The 16,603-nt window shown below is 38.5% G+C and overlaps 1 protein-coding gene across 2 annotated transcripts; it reads left to right on the forward strand.

Moving 5' to 3' along the window:
• Positions 1-8,134: 8,134 nt before the first annotated feature.
• On the forward strand, positions 8,135-14,037 carry ormdl2 (ORMDL sphingolipid biosynthesis regulator 2). 2 transcript variants are annotated; one of them, XM_063015119.1, is made up of 5 exons: positions 8,135-8,182; positions 9,883-10,066; positions 11,015-11,166; positions 12,843-13,004; positions 13,920-14,037. In XM_063015119.1, the coding sequence occupies exons 2-4, from the start codon at positions 9,893-9,895 to the stop codon at positions 12,976-12,978; spliced, it is 462 nt and encodes a 153-aa protein (XP_062871189.1). In that variant the 5' UTR covers positions 8,135-8,182; positions 9,883-9,892; the 3' UTR covers positions 12,979-13,004; positions 13,920-14,037. The 2 variants fall into 2 exon arrangements, with proteins under 2 accessions (XP_062871189.1, XP_062871188.1); XM_063015118.1 differs by having other exon boundaries at positions 12,843-14,037.
• Positions 14,038-16,603: the final 2,566 nt, after the last annotated feature.

Genomic DNA, 16,603 nt, shown 5'->3' on the forward strand with positions numbered 1-16,603 from the left:
ATCACCTGATTATATAAGTTATATATACACTATTACTGCATATTATTATATATACACCAGTATTTGGACACCTGACCATGAGCTTGTCGGACATCTTATTTGAAACAAAAAAAACTAAAGGTATTAAAAATGAGTGACTTCTATGTGATTTTCCCAGCTATAACAACAGCTACTCTGTTGAAAAGGCTTCTCACAATACTGAAGTATGAAGTATGTCTAAGGGAATTTGTGCCCATTCAGTGGAAAGAGCATTCGTATGGCTGGGCACTGATGTTCCAGTTCCAGCTCTGTGCAGGCCACTGGAGTTTCCTTAGATTTTTAGAGCTTGCTTGGTGTACAGGGGCACAGTCATGCTTGAACAGGACCTTCCCTAAACTGTTGCTTCAAAGTTTGAAGCATAGAATTTCTTTTATATTGTTGATTTATTTCACCTGTTAGCAACTGTTATGGCTGAAACACGTGAATTCAAATATTAGAAGGGGTGTCCCTATACTTTTGTCCATATATAATTAATTGCACCAAGTTTATTAACAACAATCATGGTATAAAATTATATAATCAGTATTAAAATATTAATTTATTTTAAAAGTAAAGTTTATTCTTTATTTATCTTCTTGCGCACTGGGATTTGGTGATGGTGAATTGAGCACGCACACACTCCACCCACTCGAGTGTAATGATGTAATGTAATGGTCAAGATGCGTGCGTGTGTGTGTGTGTGTGTGTGTGTGTGTGTGTACACAACACAATTGAACTATGGGATTTAGTGGAAACCTTTACCTGCCTGCGCTGGCGGGAAACTCCTCACGTGACTCACCACCCCTATAAATAAAGTGCGCATGTAGGAATACCAGTGCAATGATCTGGCGCAGTGTGACAGACAGAGGATAATCGTTAGAAAAGTCATTTGTAGTCATTCACTAACTGTTGTGTTGTAAACATGGGTCTGTTTCGCTTGTTCCTGCTCTGGGTTTGGTGCTGCGTTTGCGCGCTCGCAGCTCCGGTGCGCATCAGGGAGATGGACCATGATGAGAGCAGAAGTCTGGCTCTGAGACTCAATCAACAGGCGAGAGAGCTTTATTACCAGGTCAGTACTGTCATCATGCACATCTGTCTGCTTAAATCTGCCTTAAAATTCAGTTTAACCTGTTGATGATGTTTTATTATTGATATAAGAGATAAAAACGTTCTAGGTGTTGTTATTGACATAATAAGTGCGCTCTAGAAACTACCAGCCTGGGTTAATTGTTTGGCAACCCAGCACTGGCTAAATATTGGACAGAACAAATACTGGGTTATTTTAACCCAACTAGTTGGCTTATTTAGTTTAACCATTGTCCATATTACATTATGCTGGGTTAATTTTGCCATGGATGCTGGTTTGCTATGATGGCACGGTGGCTCAGTGGGTAGCACTGTAGCCTCACAGCAAGAAGGTCCTAGGTCAAGAAGTCTAGGTCCTTTCAGTGTGCAGTTTGCATGTTCTCCCTGTGTGTGTGTGTGTTTCCTTTGGGAGCTCCGGTTTCCTTCCATAGTACAAAGGCCTGTAATCAGGTGAATTGGAGATACTAAAATTGCTGTGTGTGTGGTTGCCCTGTGATGGACTGGTGACCTGTCAAGTAGAATAAAGCAGTGGCAAAACAGACAATGAATGAATGATAGTAATAGCATGGTAAAATAATTAAAATGGTAATGGATTTGTCAGGTTGTCTGGATTATTTTGGGGAGTCTGGGTGAGAGGAGCAGAGGAGGAATGATTTAGCACTCTGCAAGACTCGTGACTTGGAATTTTCTTCATCCCTGTCAGGGTCACAGTGGGTTCGGTCACACGAGAAAACACTGCATAGGGAAGAAACATCCTAGCCAGGGCGCCAGACTAATTTACCCCTCACGTTTATCCAAAGATATCTCAAGCCAGTTTAGCTTCTGAATGTTTTTGAGAGTTGGAATGGACACTGATGTGATTTATCATTATTCTTACAATATTTTGCTTCATTCAGGTGGAGATCCCGAAGGTGGTGGTTGGGGTTACTGACCCCCCATTGATGATCAGGCCAGAGGACAACTGTAATCCTGACAACCTTCAGGAAAATCCAGAGGTAATTCGTCAAATCAGTGAGGATCTAAATGAGTTTTACATAGTCCAAAAGTTCTTACACTTTAAGGACCCAGGTTTTACAGAAGAAACCCCTAGAAACAGTGGACAGGGTGCAAACACTGGATTAGGAATGTATATAGTTTATTTCCAGACCTGCACAGTAGGATATAGGATTTTTAAAACATTTATTTACCATGTAAATGCCACAAGGATCAGATATTGGCTCACAAGAATTAATAAGTTGACGTGATATTAGATTCAGGATTCAAGAGTTTATTGTCATATTTACAATATACAGTCTGTTACACTGAACAACAGAATTCTTATTCTGCATTTCTTCTGTTACGGCTAGAATAGAGTAATAAAATATATATAAATATAAATATATAGAATATTTAAAAAGACAGAAAATAAAAAATAAATGTCTTATAAACATGAAAAGATCCTGTGCAAAAATAAACATTTAAAGTGATTATTATTGTTATTATTTAACTGACTGCTGTTATTCCTGTTTTCTTCAGCCCTGCCTGTCGAGAATCGTTCTTGCTTTGAAAAACTACAGCCGGATATTTGGAGACAGTGGACTGTTTCAGGGACAAAATACAAACTGCAACAAGTGGAGAATAAACGCTACCGCTGTGGCTGAAGTGACCAAACGATTGATGAATACACTGAAGGTAACCATGTTATGTTTTTTTATTTATTATAATATACTGTATATATGACCCTTCTCTGAACATCTTTGCCCAAAAACCTTTTATGAATGCACTTTATTTTAGTAGCTTGTAGGTTTAATGTGCTTTGTCAAAATACACATACAGCAATGGTAAAAAGTTTCATAATCTCTGTGCCCATATCAAGAGGCCTAGATTTACTGCACACATTAATAAGTGCGTGGAACAGAAGCCCTTTTCCAAGGGCACCAAGTAAACCCAAGCTGTTACTTCATGTTAAGACAAGATTTATCTGGATGCTCAGATGTAATTCAAAAGCCACCAAAGCAATCAATGACTGTAATCAATAAAAACGTGTTTAAACCTATACTTCAGGCATAGAAAAAAAAATCTAAGCATTTTCACATCTTTAACTTTAAAGTGCCTTTAATAGTCTTAATTCGTGGGACTCAGAAAGAATAAATGCTCTAAAACCTCCAGTCACTTAAAAACGAACTAAAACAGAGGCTCAACCTGCCGCCTGGAGCCTAGTGTGGCTCGTGCTTTCATACTTTAAGCCTATTTTCAGATAACAAACAATGTAGGAGCATGGAAAAGGAGCATGGATCTGTATTTTGGACATAAGTGCCTCTATGTATTTTATGAAATTAAGGGATATAATAATAATAATAACATTAAAGAGTGGATGCCAAAGAGCAACATGGATTCTGGGGACCTGGGTTTAATAATCATCTTTGGTCACTATTTGTGAGGAGTTTGGCATGTTCTACCCATGTCTGTGTAGGTTTTTCCATGCATTCTAGTCTCCTCCAACATTTCTAAAACATGCACAAGATGAACTGGCTGCACTACATTGCCTTAAAAATGTAAAAAAAGATGGAAATTGGTGCTTTGTCCACAGTGTATCCTTGCCTTACACCCAATATATCTGGGTGGTGCCGTACCCAGGTCTACTCGTCTCTAAAACTGTAACAGAGACATGGAGACATTATTCTTTGGTTAAAATGTCCAAAATACCATATTCAGTGACCTTGTGGATGAAGGCATTGTTATCCTGGAAGAGACAGCTCCAGTCAGGATGGAAAAGTTCCATCATATTGACCAACAATCGGTTAGAATAGATTTGTATTGATTTGCGGTGACTCCTCTCTAAGGAACCCAAACCATGCCAGCAACCACCCCCCACTGTATCTGTACCCATCTTTCTCCACTCATTTATCTATTTCTTTATTAATTTTTCATTATGTCATCTGTATGTTGAACTTAGATAAAATTGGTAAAACTGGCAGCTGCTGAATTGTTCTTGCTAACCCACGTCTCCCGTCCCACAGGAACCAGTCGAACCCCCTGCACCTCTGCGTGTCGACAGTTGGATGACCGAAGGCTACCTGTGCAGGGACAGTGTAGAGCGACTGTACTCCTTCTCCATCATAACGGCTCGCGTCTTCAACCATTTGCATTCGCTCCAGTCGCCGCCCTAGACGAGGATGCAGAGGACGCAGAGGAGGAAATGATGTTGTGATCATGTTGGTCAAAATGTGTTCAAGTGCTGCCTTTTAAAGACTAGTTCTTATGAATATTGTACTGTAGCTATGATCATAGCTTGCTAATTTAGAAAATATCTTCAAAATTTGAATATGTAACGTATTTATTAACTTATTTATTTATATGAAGGGAATATTTATTGTTATTTATTAATCCATCGTTGTGCTGTAGGTGCTAAGTAAGCTGAATGACAGTAAGTTACCATGTAACGTTTTAAAATGATATTTCCAGCATCAGTAATCCTGATAAACAAGCTGTACAAGACTTTGACTTTTGTGTGTCTTTTCTTTTTCGACTGTATTTTCCAAATAAATTATAAGTTACAAGGGAACCTCAGACTAGTGGTGCACCAATAAGGAAATAACATGCTCAATGTGGCCGAATTTCCCAATCTGAACTCAAAGCTGGTTTGTAAGAAGAGGAGGAAGGTGTGCTTTCCATAAACATTCCCATTATCATTAATGTTTCCTGATACATTTAAATACATTGAAAAAAATCAAGTCATTAAGTTCTATTGCCACAATTACCACAGATACTTTACATAAAGTGTTTGACTTAATTATTAAAACTAAAGCAAGCTATTATTTAGTAGAAATGTGGACATCATATCTCTGGATTTAATACTGATTCAAACTAATTCAAACTACCAATCAGCAGGTCATGAATTTAAATCCCAGCTCTGCTAAGATACCGTGGTCAGGCCCTGGATGAAGTCCCTTAAACTCTTACTAAAAATTAACCTGTTGGGTCCACAATTAATTAAAATGAATCAGTAGGACACATACAGACACCAGAGGTACTGGACTTCAGGCTCAGGCTAAGATGCTGGAGTATAATTAATATAAAAAATAATTATGAGAATGAATGTTGATATTTTGCATTAAGTCATATTTTGATCAATGTAAACATCAAACAAAATTTACATTTATGATTATTCAAAGTTATCTGAGAGATCTGGGGCAGCATCGTGGCTCAGTGGGTAGCACTGTTGCCTCACAGCAAGAAGGTCCTGGGTTCGATCCCCAGGTGGGGTGGTCCGGGTCCTTTCTGTGTGGAGTTTTCATGTTCTCCTCGTGTCTGTGTGGGTTTCCTCCAGGAGCTCCAGTTTCCTCCCACAGTACAAAGACATACTAGTGAGGTGAATTGGAGACACTAAATTGTCTACAACAGTGTTTGACTTTAAACATGATGTTAAAATTCTAATAAATAAATAAATCTGAGAGATCTGTATTCATACTCATAATCTTATTTTAAATCTTAGCTTAGAACTGCTTAGCTTAAATTGCTCCATTAAAACCCATCAAATTGTATATAATTATGTTTCTCCATTTATTATGAACCTTTTTTATGTTTCAGGTCAATTAAAGGTCAATTAAAGTGATAATTCAACAATATGCCACATATGTATTTCATATACACAGATATTAAACAATTAAAGTTAAGCAGGAAACTAAACAAACAAGCTGCTTCAGCCCTTAAAGGTACTGAGTTTAAGGAATGTGTTTATAAACATGTAGAGTAAAGCTCTAAGGTAAAGTAATTTAACCATGGGAGACTATTACATCAATAACTGGCCCTCAATAACTCGGTCATTCCACAATTGTTGATATTGAAGATAAGCTTCCTTCTTTTTCCTCTTTGTGGTTTTATTACTACACGCTGTGGAAATGCAAATGCCACCAGACCTGTCATTGACAGAAAGTGTTTGTCCACTACGCCCTTTCAAACTGAAACCGATTCCTAATTCAATTGTTTATTTATAAGGTACTAATATGACAATATAATTAAACTTTCAATTTAAAATTGTTCAAATGCCTCAATCTGGCAATAAAGATTTACTGTGCATTCAGAAAGTATTCAGACTTGTTGATCGATTTTAAATTAATGTAATAATTGACATTTTTACCCATCAATCTGCACTTACTTAACCATAATGATGAAGTGAAAACATGTTTTTAGAGTTTTTTGAATATTAAATACGAATTAAAAACCTGAACGTCCTGAATATACCTGTTTTGCAATCATAAAGCAGGCTGTCATGCATTTTCCAGCAGTGACTTCAGTTTCTTCCATCTCACAGGACTTTTGGAGCTATTGGGTTTGTTCTTACCTCACTGATCAACACCACTTGTGGTATCGGATTCCCAATTCAGCTAAAGTTGTGCCAAGCTTCTTCCATTTCAAAATTATTGACTGATCTTGGAAACACTTAAAGCTTTAATTGTTATTTTATATTCTTGGATTTATCTGTCTGTGATCCAGTGATCAAGATAAAAGCCATTTATCACATACTTTTTTGGCACTTGGTGAGATGTTGTTCTAATTCCTCATTAGTTCATATGAATAATTTGAACTAGCGATTTCTTTGTGCCCGTGCTGGATCACAGGTGACACTGTGCTTTTTAAATCTTGCAAGCTTTACATCTGCATGAGCTTAGGGAATGCAATAAAAAAAAAAAACTATTGCATGTAAAAGCTTGATTTAAATGTTTGCTGATTTTGTTAACATAATTCTGTCCACTTGCCCTCCCAACCATCCAGACACCAAGCCAAGCACCCATTTAAATGATTAAATGTATATTTTTTGACCCAGTAGATTTAGTCACATTTTCAGAAAACCTACAAAAAACTAAACATGAGAGAACAGTAGTTTATCACAGGAAATTGAATAAGCTGTTTTGGCCATAAATGCATATATGTGCTGACTAATTTCCCTGACAGGACCCTTGTGAACCAAGGGCAAATGTCCAAAACTAGGTAGAAACAAGAAGTAAATGGACAAAAAGAAGAATGTGATACAATCATAGTCATGAAAAGAACCATTTCAGAAATCATTCAATCCACCCATCTATCATCCATCCATCCATTCACTCATCCATCCATCAATCCACCCATCCATCATCCATCAATCCACCCATCATCCATCCATCCATCAATCCATCCATCCATCAATCCACCCATCATCCATCCATTCATCCATCCATCCATCAATCCATCCATCCATCATCCACCCATCTATCATCCATCCATCCATTCACTCATCCATCCATCCATCATCCATCAATCCACCCATCCATCCATCCATCCATCCATCCATCCATCCATCCATCCATCATCCACCCATCATCCATCCATCCATCAATCCATCCATCCATCATCCATCAATCCACCCATCATCCATCATCCATCAATCCACCCATCATCCATCCATCAATCCATCCATCCATCATCCATCAATCCACCCATCATCCATCCATCCATCCATCCATCAATCCATCCATCCATCATCCACCCATCTATCATCCATCCATCCATTCACTCATCCATCCATCCATCAATCCATCCATCCACCCATCCATCATCCATCCATCCATCCATCCATCAATCCACCCATCCATCATCCACCCATCTATCATCCATCCATCCATTCACTCATCCATCCATCCATCAATAAATCAATCCACCCATCCATCATCCACCCATCTATCATCCATCCATCCACCCATCATCCATCCATCCATCCATCCATCCATCAATCCACCCATCCATTATCCATCCAACCTCTACAAGTGTGTTTTATATGTTTAATATTAGTTTATCATTATTATTAGTATTGTAATTATTATTTAGACAGGAATTATAATATAAATGCCATTAATTCCCAAGGAAAGTAATTCCAGAAGTTGAACACTCTGTTCCTTTAAACTGTAGCTGCATATGAAAACACCGTCGTTGTAACTTTAGCGGACTCGAAAACTACCAATCAGAAACGCCGGAGGAGGGTGACAGACAGGAGCGCCGACCAATCAGAACACAGGAGGGCGGTTCTAAGGCGGAATCTAGTGATTTCCTGGATACGGTAAAGGTGGGTGTCTAAACATTTTATTTAATGATTTAAACCAAATAATTCATTTACATTTGTCAGTCGTTGTTGGTTTAGTTCTGTTCAAAGCCTTTTTAAAACATTGTTGTATGAAAAATGCCATATATTGTCTTTTAATTCTATTTTAACGACTTTGCTAACAATGGTTGGTAGCTTATTAGCCTAGCCGGGTTAGTCTTAAGTTAGTAATTCACTGGAATATATATATATATATATGCTTACAATGAAAATAATTGTAAACATTTACCATTATAGATATACATATGCATTGTTGTGTATTTACGTAATAAATGTATATGTGTGTATATATAGCTACTGTTAAAATCGAGGTTGCTTACAATAAAATTATTGTACATATTTACCATTATAGGTATACAACTACTGACTGTATCTGATGTGTCGTTATTTCCAATGTTTCAGCTTAATTCTACTATCAGTAAAAAGTGACAGACCAGATATCCAGATATTAAATTGCTATTTCCAATTAAAAAAAAAAACCTCTTAACCATCGCAGGAGCACCACTGAGCAGATATTTCAGGGCTTTTGAATGTGACATTATGCCTTGACTGGCTGGCATATGCCCAGGATCAATATATCCACCACCCTACGATCTAAGTGCGTTTTGTTTCTTTAACATCAAATTCATGTTTCATGCAAATACCATAGTCATGCACATATAACTGACACTTTTGTTGTTTGAGCATTTGACTGTTTGAGAGCTACATCAGCAGCATTATTCAGACCTTGAATCTACTGTGGTACAGTCACAGAGCTGCATTTACTTTGTGTCCAGTGTTTTGAAACCCAGCAACACTGCTATACCTACTGTTCTGAAAATGGTCCACTATCCAACTAGTGTTTTTCAGTGATGGTCGTATGTCGTCAATTTTCACTAACTTACATTTGTGCATTTGGCAAACACGTTTATTCAGTGTGACTTTCAGGGCCTTGCTGAAGGGCCCAAGGGTAAAAGCTTCCAATCAGTAGTTCAGTATTTTACTGTTGCAAATCATTGTCCGTTAACGGACAGTGTAGAGCAAGAAAGCTGGGCTACCGTGAATGACTGTATACACACGAAAAAACTGCCACTGCTAAATAATGTTATATTAATTAGCGCAAAACTGATTTAATACTTTTCAGAAGTGTGCCATGTGTTAGAATCTGATCACGTTACTTCCTTGAAGAGTTAAATGGTTTAAATTAAGCAAAAAATCAGCTGTTGGTTAAAGGGCGTTTAACAGGACATAGAAGTGCTCTTAAAATGCTTAGGATTGGAAAGAATAATACAAGAATGGAAGAACTGCCTCTTTGGATTTCGTACGATTTTAGGTTATTTAAATGACCAATAAAATCAGCTTCAAAAATTGTTGGTGGCTTGAATCTGTATCATCCAAAAATGTTTGGTACACTTAAAATTACATTATGCAAATACATCTTCTTCTAATTACAAAAACCATGTATCTAATTGATACTTCTGCATAAGTCTAAATATTGATTAAAAGAATCAAAACACTCATGTGCCTGATTAAACACTTAAAATCTGATAACAAATTTCTAATATCAGTTCATAATCTATAACACCTGAGTTTAAAGAGCTTAATAATCACACACTCAGTTACAGTCATAGACTGTAAATAAAGACCACTAACCTAAGCACTTGTGTGCCCTTCTTGTCTCACAGGTCTTGCAGAATGAATGTGGGCGTCGCTCACAGCGAGGTGAACCCCAACACGCGGGTGATGAACAGCCGAGGCATTTGGCTCACCTACTTGCTTCTGACTGTCGTGTTGCACATCGTCTTACTAAGCATCCCGTTCCTCAGCGTGCCGATAGTGTGGACCTTAACCAACGTGATTCACAATCTGGTGAGTCTGTGTAAAAACATTCATTATAACAGTGAGCAAGACAAGTAAAAAAAAAACAGGCCTGTGTGTGTGTGTGTGTGTGGAATAAAGCCATAAGTGCATAATGACAAAATGTGTGCGTGTCTAATTAGTATTTAATAAGTGACAATTACTTTAAGCAGGTAGGAAAGCACATAAGTATAGAATGTAAATAATACAAACAACAGAAGCTTCTTACAAACCCTAAACTTAATCTTTAATGAAGAGAGAAAATAAAGCATGTGACTCAATGGCTAAGTGGGTAGCACTGACGCCTCACAGCAAGAAGGTCCTGGGTTCGCTCCCCAGGTGGGGCGGTCCGGGTCCTTTCTGTATGGAGTTTGCTTGTTCTCCCCGTGTCTGCATGGGTTTCCTCTGGGTGCTCCGGTTTCCTCCCACAGTCCAAAAATATGCAAGTGAGGTGAACTGGAGACACTAAATTGTCCACGACTGTGTTCGATATAACCTTGAGAAGTGATGAACCTTGTGTCATGAGTAACTATGGTTTCCTGTCATGAATGTAACCAAAAAGTGTAAAACATGACGTAAAAATCCTAATAAACAAACAATAAACATAACACTGATGAGCCAAAACATTAGGACCACACACAAAAAATGTGCACATCAGGGCCCGGAATGTATGAAATGTCGACCTGGTGGTCATTCCTCACAGTTCACATGTTGAATGCAGCATGTACGTGTATCAGAAAGACCTGAGTGACCTTGACAAGTGTCAAATTGTTATGGCCAGATTACTGGGTTTAAGTATTTTTGACATAGAGACAGAAGTGATGAGTCTGAGTCGGACATGCCATGAACCACAGACAGATTGTTGGGCTGCACAGTCAAAGCGCTCAGTATTGACAGCATCGTACGTCTTTGGTTTGCTTTTGCTTTAAAATTCGTTTTGAATTGTGTTCTATTTTTCAGACCATGTATGTGTTCCTACACACGGTGAAGGGAACTCCGTTCGAGACACCAGATCAGGGAAAAGCCCGCCTGCTCACTCACTGGGAACAAATGGACTATGGGGTGCAGTTCACATCGTCCAGAAAATTCCTCACCATTTCACCCATAGTGCTGTGAGTTAAACATTAAACATCCTGAACACAAACCAGAACTTAGAAACAGTGCTGAAATGTACATAGACGGTGTGGTATAATATAGATTGATATATAACTTTAACAATTATTAGTAAATTAACCCTTTATTGCATGATATATATGTTGTTTGTTATAGCCACTGAATACACAGAAAAATAGTAAAAAATATATTTTCTAATTCAGCTTTTTAAAAAACGAGGTTTTTGATTTGTAGCATATTTGCAACATCATGCATTTGCAAAAAGTCATACGTACAGATGTACATCAGGCATTCTGGCATTTTCCAGGAAATAATATGAGAATAAGATACTCATCATTGTGAACAAGAAATTTCACTTGCTCATCTGTTGATGTGCAGTTACTGGTGGTGTTGCTTGGGAGGTCCAAAACAGCAGCTATCGCACCATCTCCCGGGTGATCAGACGAGTTCCCCTTTTTCGGCATGATGAGCCAACCTTTACCGCACGTTGTTGCGAATGTGCTACAAATAAATAACGTAACCGTACGATCATTGTGTACGGTTATGCGACTGATTAGAACTACATACCCGTAGCTTCTGGGATTTTTCCAGAAAGCTTACCTGCTAAATTTTTCACTCTATTTCACGGCCTAATTCACTGAACAGCGTGGACGCAGTCATTAGCCGGGACGAAAGGACGTATTCTCGATTCGTACGCCATCTACGGTACAGATACATGAGTGAGACGTAAAGTGGATCAGCCAGCGCCTCTGCTACACTCACATCTTCACAATCTCACCAATACATGTTGGCTGAGCGTCGATTTTTAAATTTGTTGCTAAACGATGCAATGAAGGGTTACGCTTGAGTGATCATGCCAAGAGGTATCCGGGTGGTGCAGCGGTAAATTAAGCTATCCAATTATCACTGTGACCAGGGTTCGAATCCCCAGCGGTGTGGACAGGTGTCTACATACAGACCTGGCTATATCTGAAGTGGTGGGGGGCTGGAGTGGAATCTGGAGTCTGGTTCCTCTCAAGGTTTTTTCCTGTAATTTTGAGGGAGTTTTTACTTGCCACTGTCGCCCTTGGTTTGCTCAACAGGGGTTTTGGTCTGTCGGTCCTGGATTCTGTAAGCTGCTCTGAGACGATGTCTATTGTAAAAAGTGCTATACAAATATATTTGACTTTACTTAAGTGGATTGTGTCATTGCTTTGCACCCAGAGCTTCCAGGTTCAACCACGACCCTGATGAGGACTAAGTTTGTGGTGAACTTGAACACCATTATCAGTGCACATGCTTGACATTATCATTGTCTTTATTATCATTTATATTGGTGGTAGAAGAAGTAGGATTAGCAGGATTTCTTCATGAATGGCGTTCTAAGGTTTTGTGAACAGAAGAATTCCTTTCCTTGACCCTAAATTTAGTCATATCCATTTACCCGATCCCATTTTGCTTCCTCTACTGCTGCTGACCTCTAGTCCTGACCAAGGTTGTAGCAGTTATGAGGAATCTTGTCTGGCAATCCCACCCTCAGATGAGCCAATCATTGTCAGTATAGGTGCCTGGCCTGTATGGTGGAAAATGTGTTTTACCGCTGCACCACCATGCCATGCCGCCATGGAGCCTATACTTTTTTATTTATAGCTATATCAAATCATTTTTTTAATTCCATCTCCGTGTCTTTTCACAGGTATATTCTGGCCAGCTTTTACACAAAATATGACGCCACCCACTTCCTCATCAACACGTGCTCCCTGCTCAGCGTCCTCCTGCCAAAGCTGCCTCAGTTCCACGGCGTGCGTCTGTTCGGGATCAATAAATACTGACGCACTGTGTGAGCGCTTTGAGAAAGGTAAAGCGAACGGTAACGGTAGAGGGGAAAACGAAGTCTAAGCCTGTCCGCTGGTTCACTACCTTTTCTCGTTGTGAAGCAACACTAAACCAATTCTGATGTTGTATCAGAAAGGGATTGTGACCATGTGCTGTATTTTCTGCTTTAAAAAAATGTCAGTTTATGGTTTGGGAATTTTAATGAGAAATGTATTTGTGTATTAATTTAAATCTCTACATACACCAGAGGCTTCTGGGATCTCAACTCGTCAGTAACTTATGCGCAGTACTAGATAATAGAAACAACAGTTATCAGTGTGATAACAGCACAGTAAACACACACACAGCTGAGAGAGTCTGCGAGGTTCAGGGGGCTCTGATTTAGACCTAGTCGGGAACATTCATTCCACCTTTAAGGGATCATTAGCAAAAAGGTGTTGCTGTGAGCTTTTAGTGCCCTTCACTCGCTGGTGTAGTGGTTGGGCTTTAACATAGAACCTTACTGGGTTAAGTGTGAGAGACAGAAAAGGCTCGCTGCAGGCGGTGTGTCCTTCTCCAGAATGTAAACTAATATGCACTCTCGCTTCTAACCAGGGCTTGATTTGATATCGACTGTGGTTATATAGTAGACGTGATGTTTTCCATTTCACATGGAACACCTCCGTCCATTAAAATAGCATACACACGACATACTAATACTCCGTATCGAAGCAGTAAATACAAAACGAATCAGTTCTATTATATAAATGTCATCACCTTTTACATATTTCTTTTATTGAATCACTTAATAGAATTTAAATTTCACCCAGATTTAAGATTTGTACCCAGATTTGTGTCAGACATGATTGTGGTAAAGCTTCTGCCTTCTTTGGACTTTGTATATATATTATAATGATTCATTTATAAACATAGTACATTTTGAAAATGTGTTTTTTAGCCACTATGCAACGCTTGAACCTGGAGTCATTTACACATTTCCATCCAAAAAGGTCTGTGGGATGAAAAAAATCAAACTGTCATCGTAAACAATGAATAAACAACATGATTTAATCTCACCAGTTTTAAGCTTTCAGTTTATTTATGTGAAGATTTCAACTTAGAACCCGAATACACAGGCTTAGTTTTTATTAAAAGTATTTCATAATAAACACTAAATACAAACCCCATTTCCGAAAGTAAAAAGTTGGGACGTTTTGAATATTAGTTCATTTTCTTGAATCGTTATGTACCTGATAAAAGTAGAAACCCGTAGTAGATGCCAGTTGTTTTCACTGATCAACATTACTTTCGTTTGTAAATAGAAACACATGTAGAATTTGATGTTTGCAACATACTCCAAAAATGTTGGGACAGAGGCGTGTTTACTCCCGTGTTCCATCATCTTCCATGCTAATGAGACACTTTAATGGTTTAGAAACTGAGGACACTAGATTTTTAGTTGAGTTTAACAGTCTATAGCTTTACAAATATTAATGATAAAAAAAAAATCTACTTTGATTATTTGTTCGTCGTTTTGTGGGTCGCTGCATAATTCCACACTTAAAAATATTTTTTATGCTTAAATTTGATTTGTTTTTATATACAAACGAATACAAAGAATAAAAAAATCTGATTAGAAAGGTTTTTCTCTTTATTTGTCTTGAATGTTTTTATTGAGGGATTTTGCTTTGTCTTTTGCCATTAGGACAAACAGGTAGAAAACTATTATAGCCACTGAATTTAATAAAAATAAAAATAATAATAATTAAACCATTTAACGAGAGACATTGAAATCAAAAAGCCACATTCGGCTTTTAAGACTTTTCGAGTCTGGTTACCAATATTGTATTCTATTTCTGAAGCACCTTAGACCAAGTTTTATAGTAATAAAATTATTATTATTATTTAAAGTATTGATTTTCTTCATGCTTAGTTTGTGCTGTATGGATTTGTGGTAGCTGAAAAGGTAAACAGTAACTTTCAGTGATGTTTCTGGTGTAATTCTGAGCTGTTTTTTGACAGAACGGCCACACGGCTCCACATACACAGTATCCTGAAGTTTCACAGCCATTTTCAACTCTTTTCTAAGTTGTATTTTCATCAGCTTCTACTTTTTAAGAACTTTTCTTTCCTCTTTTTTAAAAGTCTTGTATTTATTTTGGTCACATGACTGTAAAATGGTTCTTTTCCCCCCTTTATAGTCATAAATCATTTTTCTTAAGGTTAATGACACTATTGATCCTATAATAATATTGATGATGTTATTTTACAACCTTTTTTATGGATTGTTACACTATCGTGCACCGTGTTGTTTTACTGTCTTGGTCCGGGACTCGGTGGCTCTGGCACCACTCAGAAAGCAGCAGGTGTAAAGCAGAGGAACAGATACAGCCTGAATAGAGTTCAATCCATCACTCAACAACATGCTCACACCTGGAGGAAGTTTAGATTTACTGCTCTACCTGCTCCATGTGTTCCGGAGACAAAAGGAAACTGGAGGAAATGGAATTACCTGGAGGAAACCTGAGAAAACAGGCCAAGTTTCAGGCTAAGTTAACCAGAGGTGATTGATCCAGTGCTCAGGAATCCTTTTGCTGGGTGGTGCTTTACAGGTTTAGTTTAAAGGTCCATAAAATTTGCAATACAATTCTGATTTATTTAATGATAAATGGATGAGCCTATCAGGTTTGTTGCCTTAATTTTTTTGCACTTGTTTGTGTGCACTCAGTGCAGGTCCCAAGCCTGGATAAAAATAGGAGGGTTGTGTCAGGAAGGGCATCCGGCATTAAAACTGTGTCAAGTCTGGTATACAGGGTTAATTTTACTGTGGTTAACCCTAAGTATGGGAGCCGCAGAAAGTTGTAACCTAGTGGTTAAGGTATTAGTAATCAAAAGGTCGCTGGTTCAAGCCAGGTTGTTACTGTTGGACCCTTGAGCAAAACCCTTAGCCCTCAATTGTTTAGACAGTCTACTGTTGCAGCACTGTAAGTCGCTTTGGATAAAAGCGTCTGCTAAATGCTGAAAATTTAAACCTTTGTTAAGCTCTATATTTTTGAAAGCTGCTGTAATGTTGCAGATTTCCCCCTGTGGGATAATAAAAGACGATCTCATTTAATCTTATAAACTTATAAAATAACTTGCATTTATTAAAGGTGTTTGGACAAAGAGGCATGACATAGACGTGTCTTATGAGTGTATGTAAACTTCTGACTACAGCGGTGTATGTTTAGTGCTAATTAACAGGGAAAACCTCTCAATTATCACTGACCACAGAGGAAACCTCATTAAACAGGAAGTGAAAGTCATAAAACACCAGGGCCGAGCTCGACACGCTCGTCATGTAGAATTACTCAGAAGTGCTGTTTATCTGCAGGGGAATACACGCCTGACCCTGGATCACCTCTGCAGGTCCACCTGTCCGTCCCTGGGGAAATCCGAGTGTTTTACATGCTGCCTCCACCCACACGCTGGCCGAGGTTAGCCCGCGTTCAGCTCCATGCTAATGTTCACGATACGCACGGGAATCTCCCTCGGTCCTGAGGACGCTCGCAGCCCCCCCGAATGTATCAGGGGGGGAAAAAAGAGTGACCAGAGGAAAAAGAATCCCCTCCAGCCTGGCATGTTTGCATAAACACAGGGAAC

Source organism: Trichomycterus rosablanca, chromosome 19 (genome assembly GCF_030014385.1).
Source record: "Trichomycterus rosablanca isolate fTriRos1 chromosome 19, fTriRos1.hap1, whole genome shotgun sequence".
Taxonomy (NCBI): domain Eukaryota; kingdom Metazoa; phylum Chordata; class Actinopteri; order Siluriformes; family Trichomycteridae; genus Trichomycterus; species Trichomycterus rosablanca.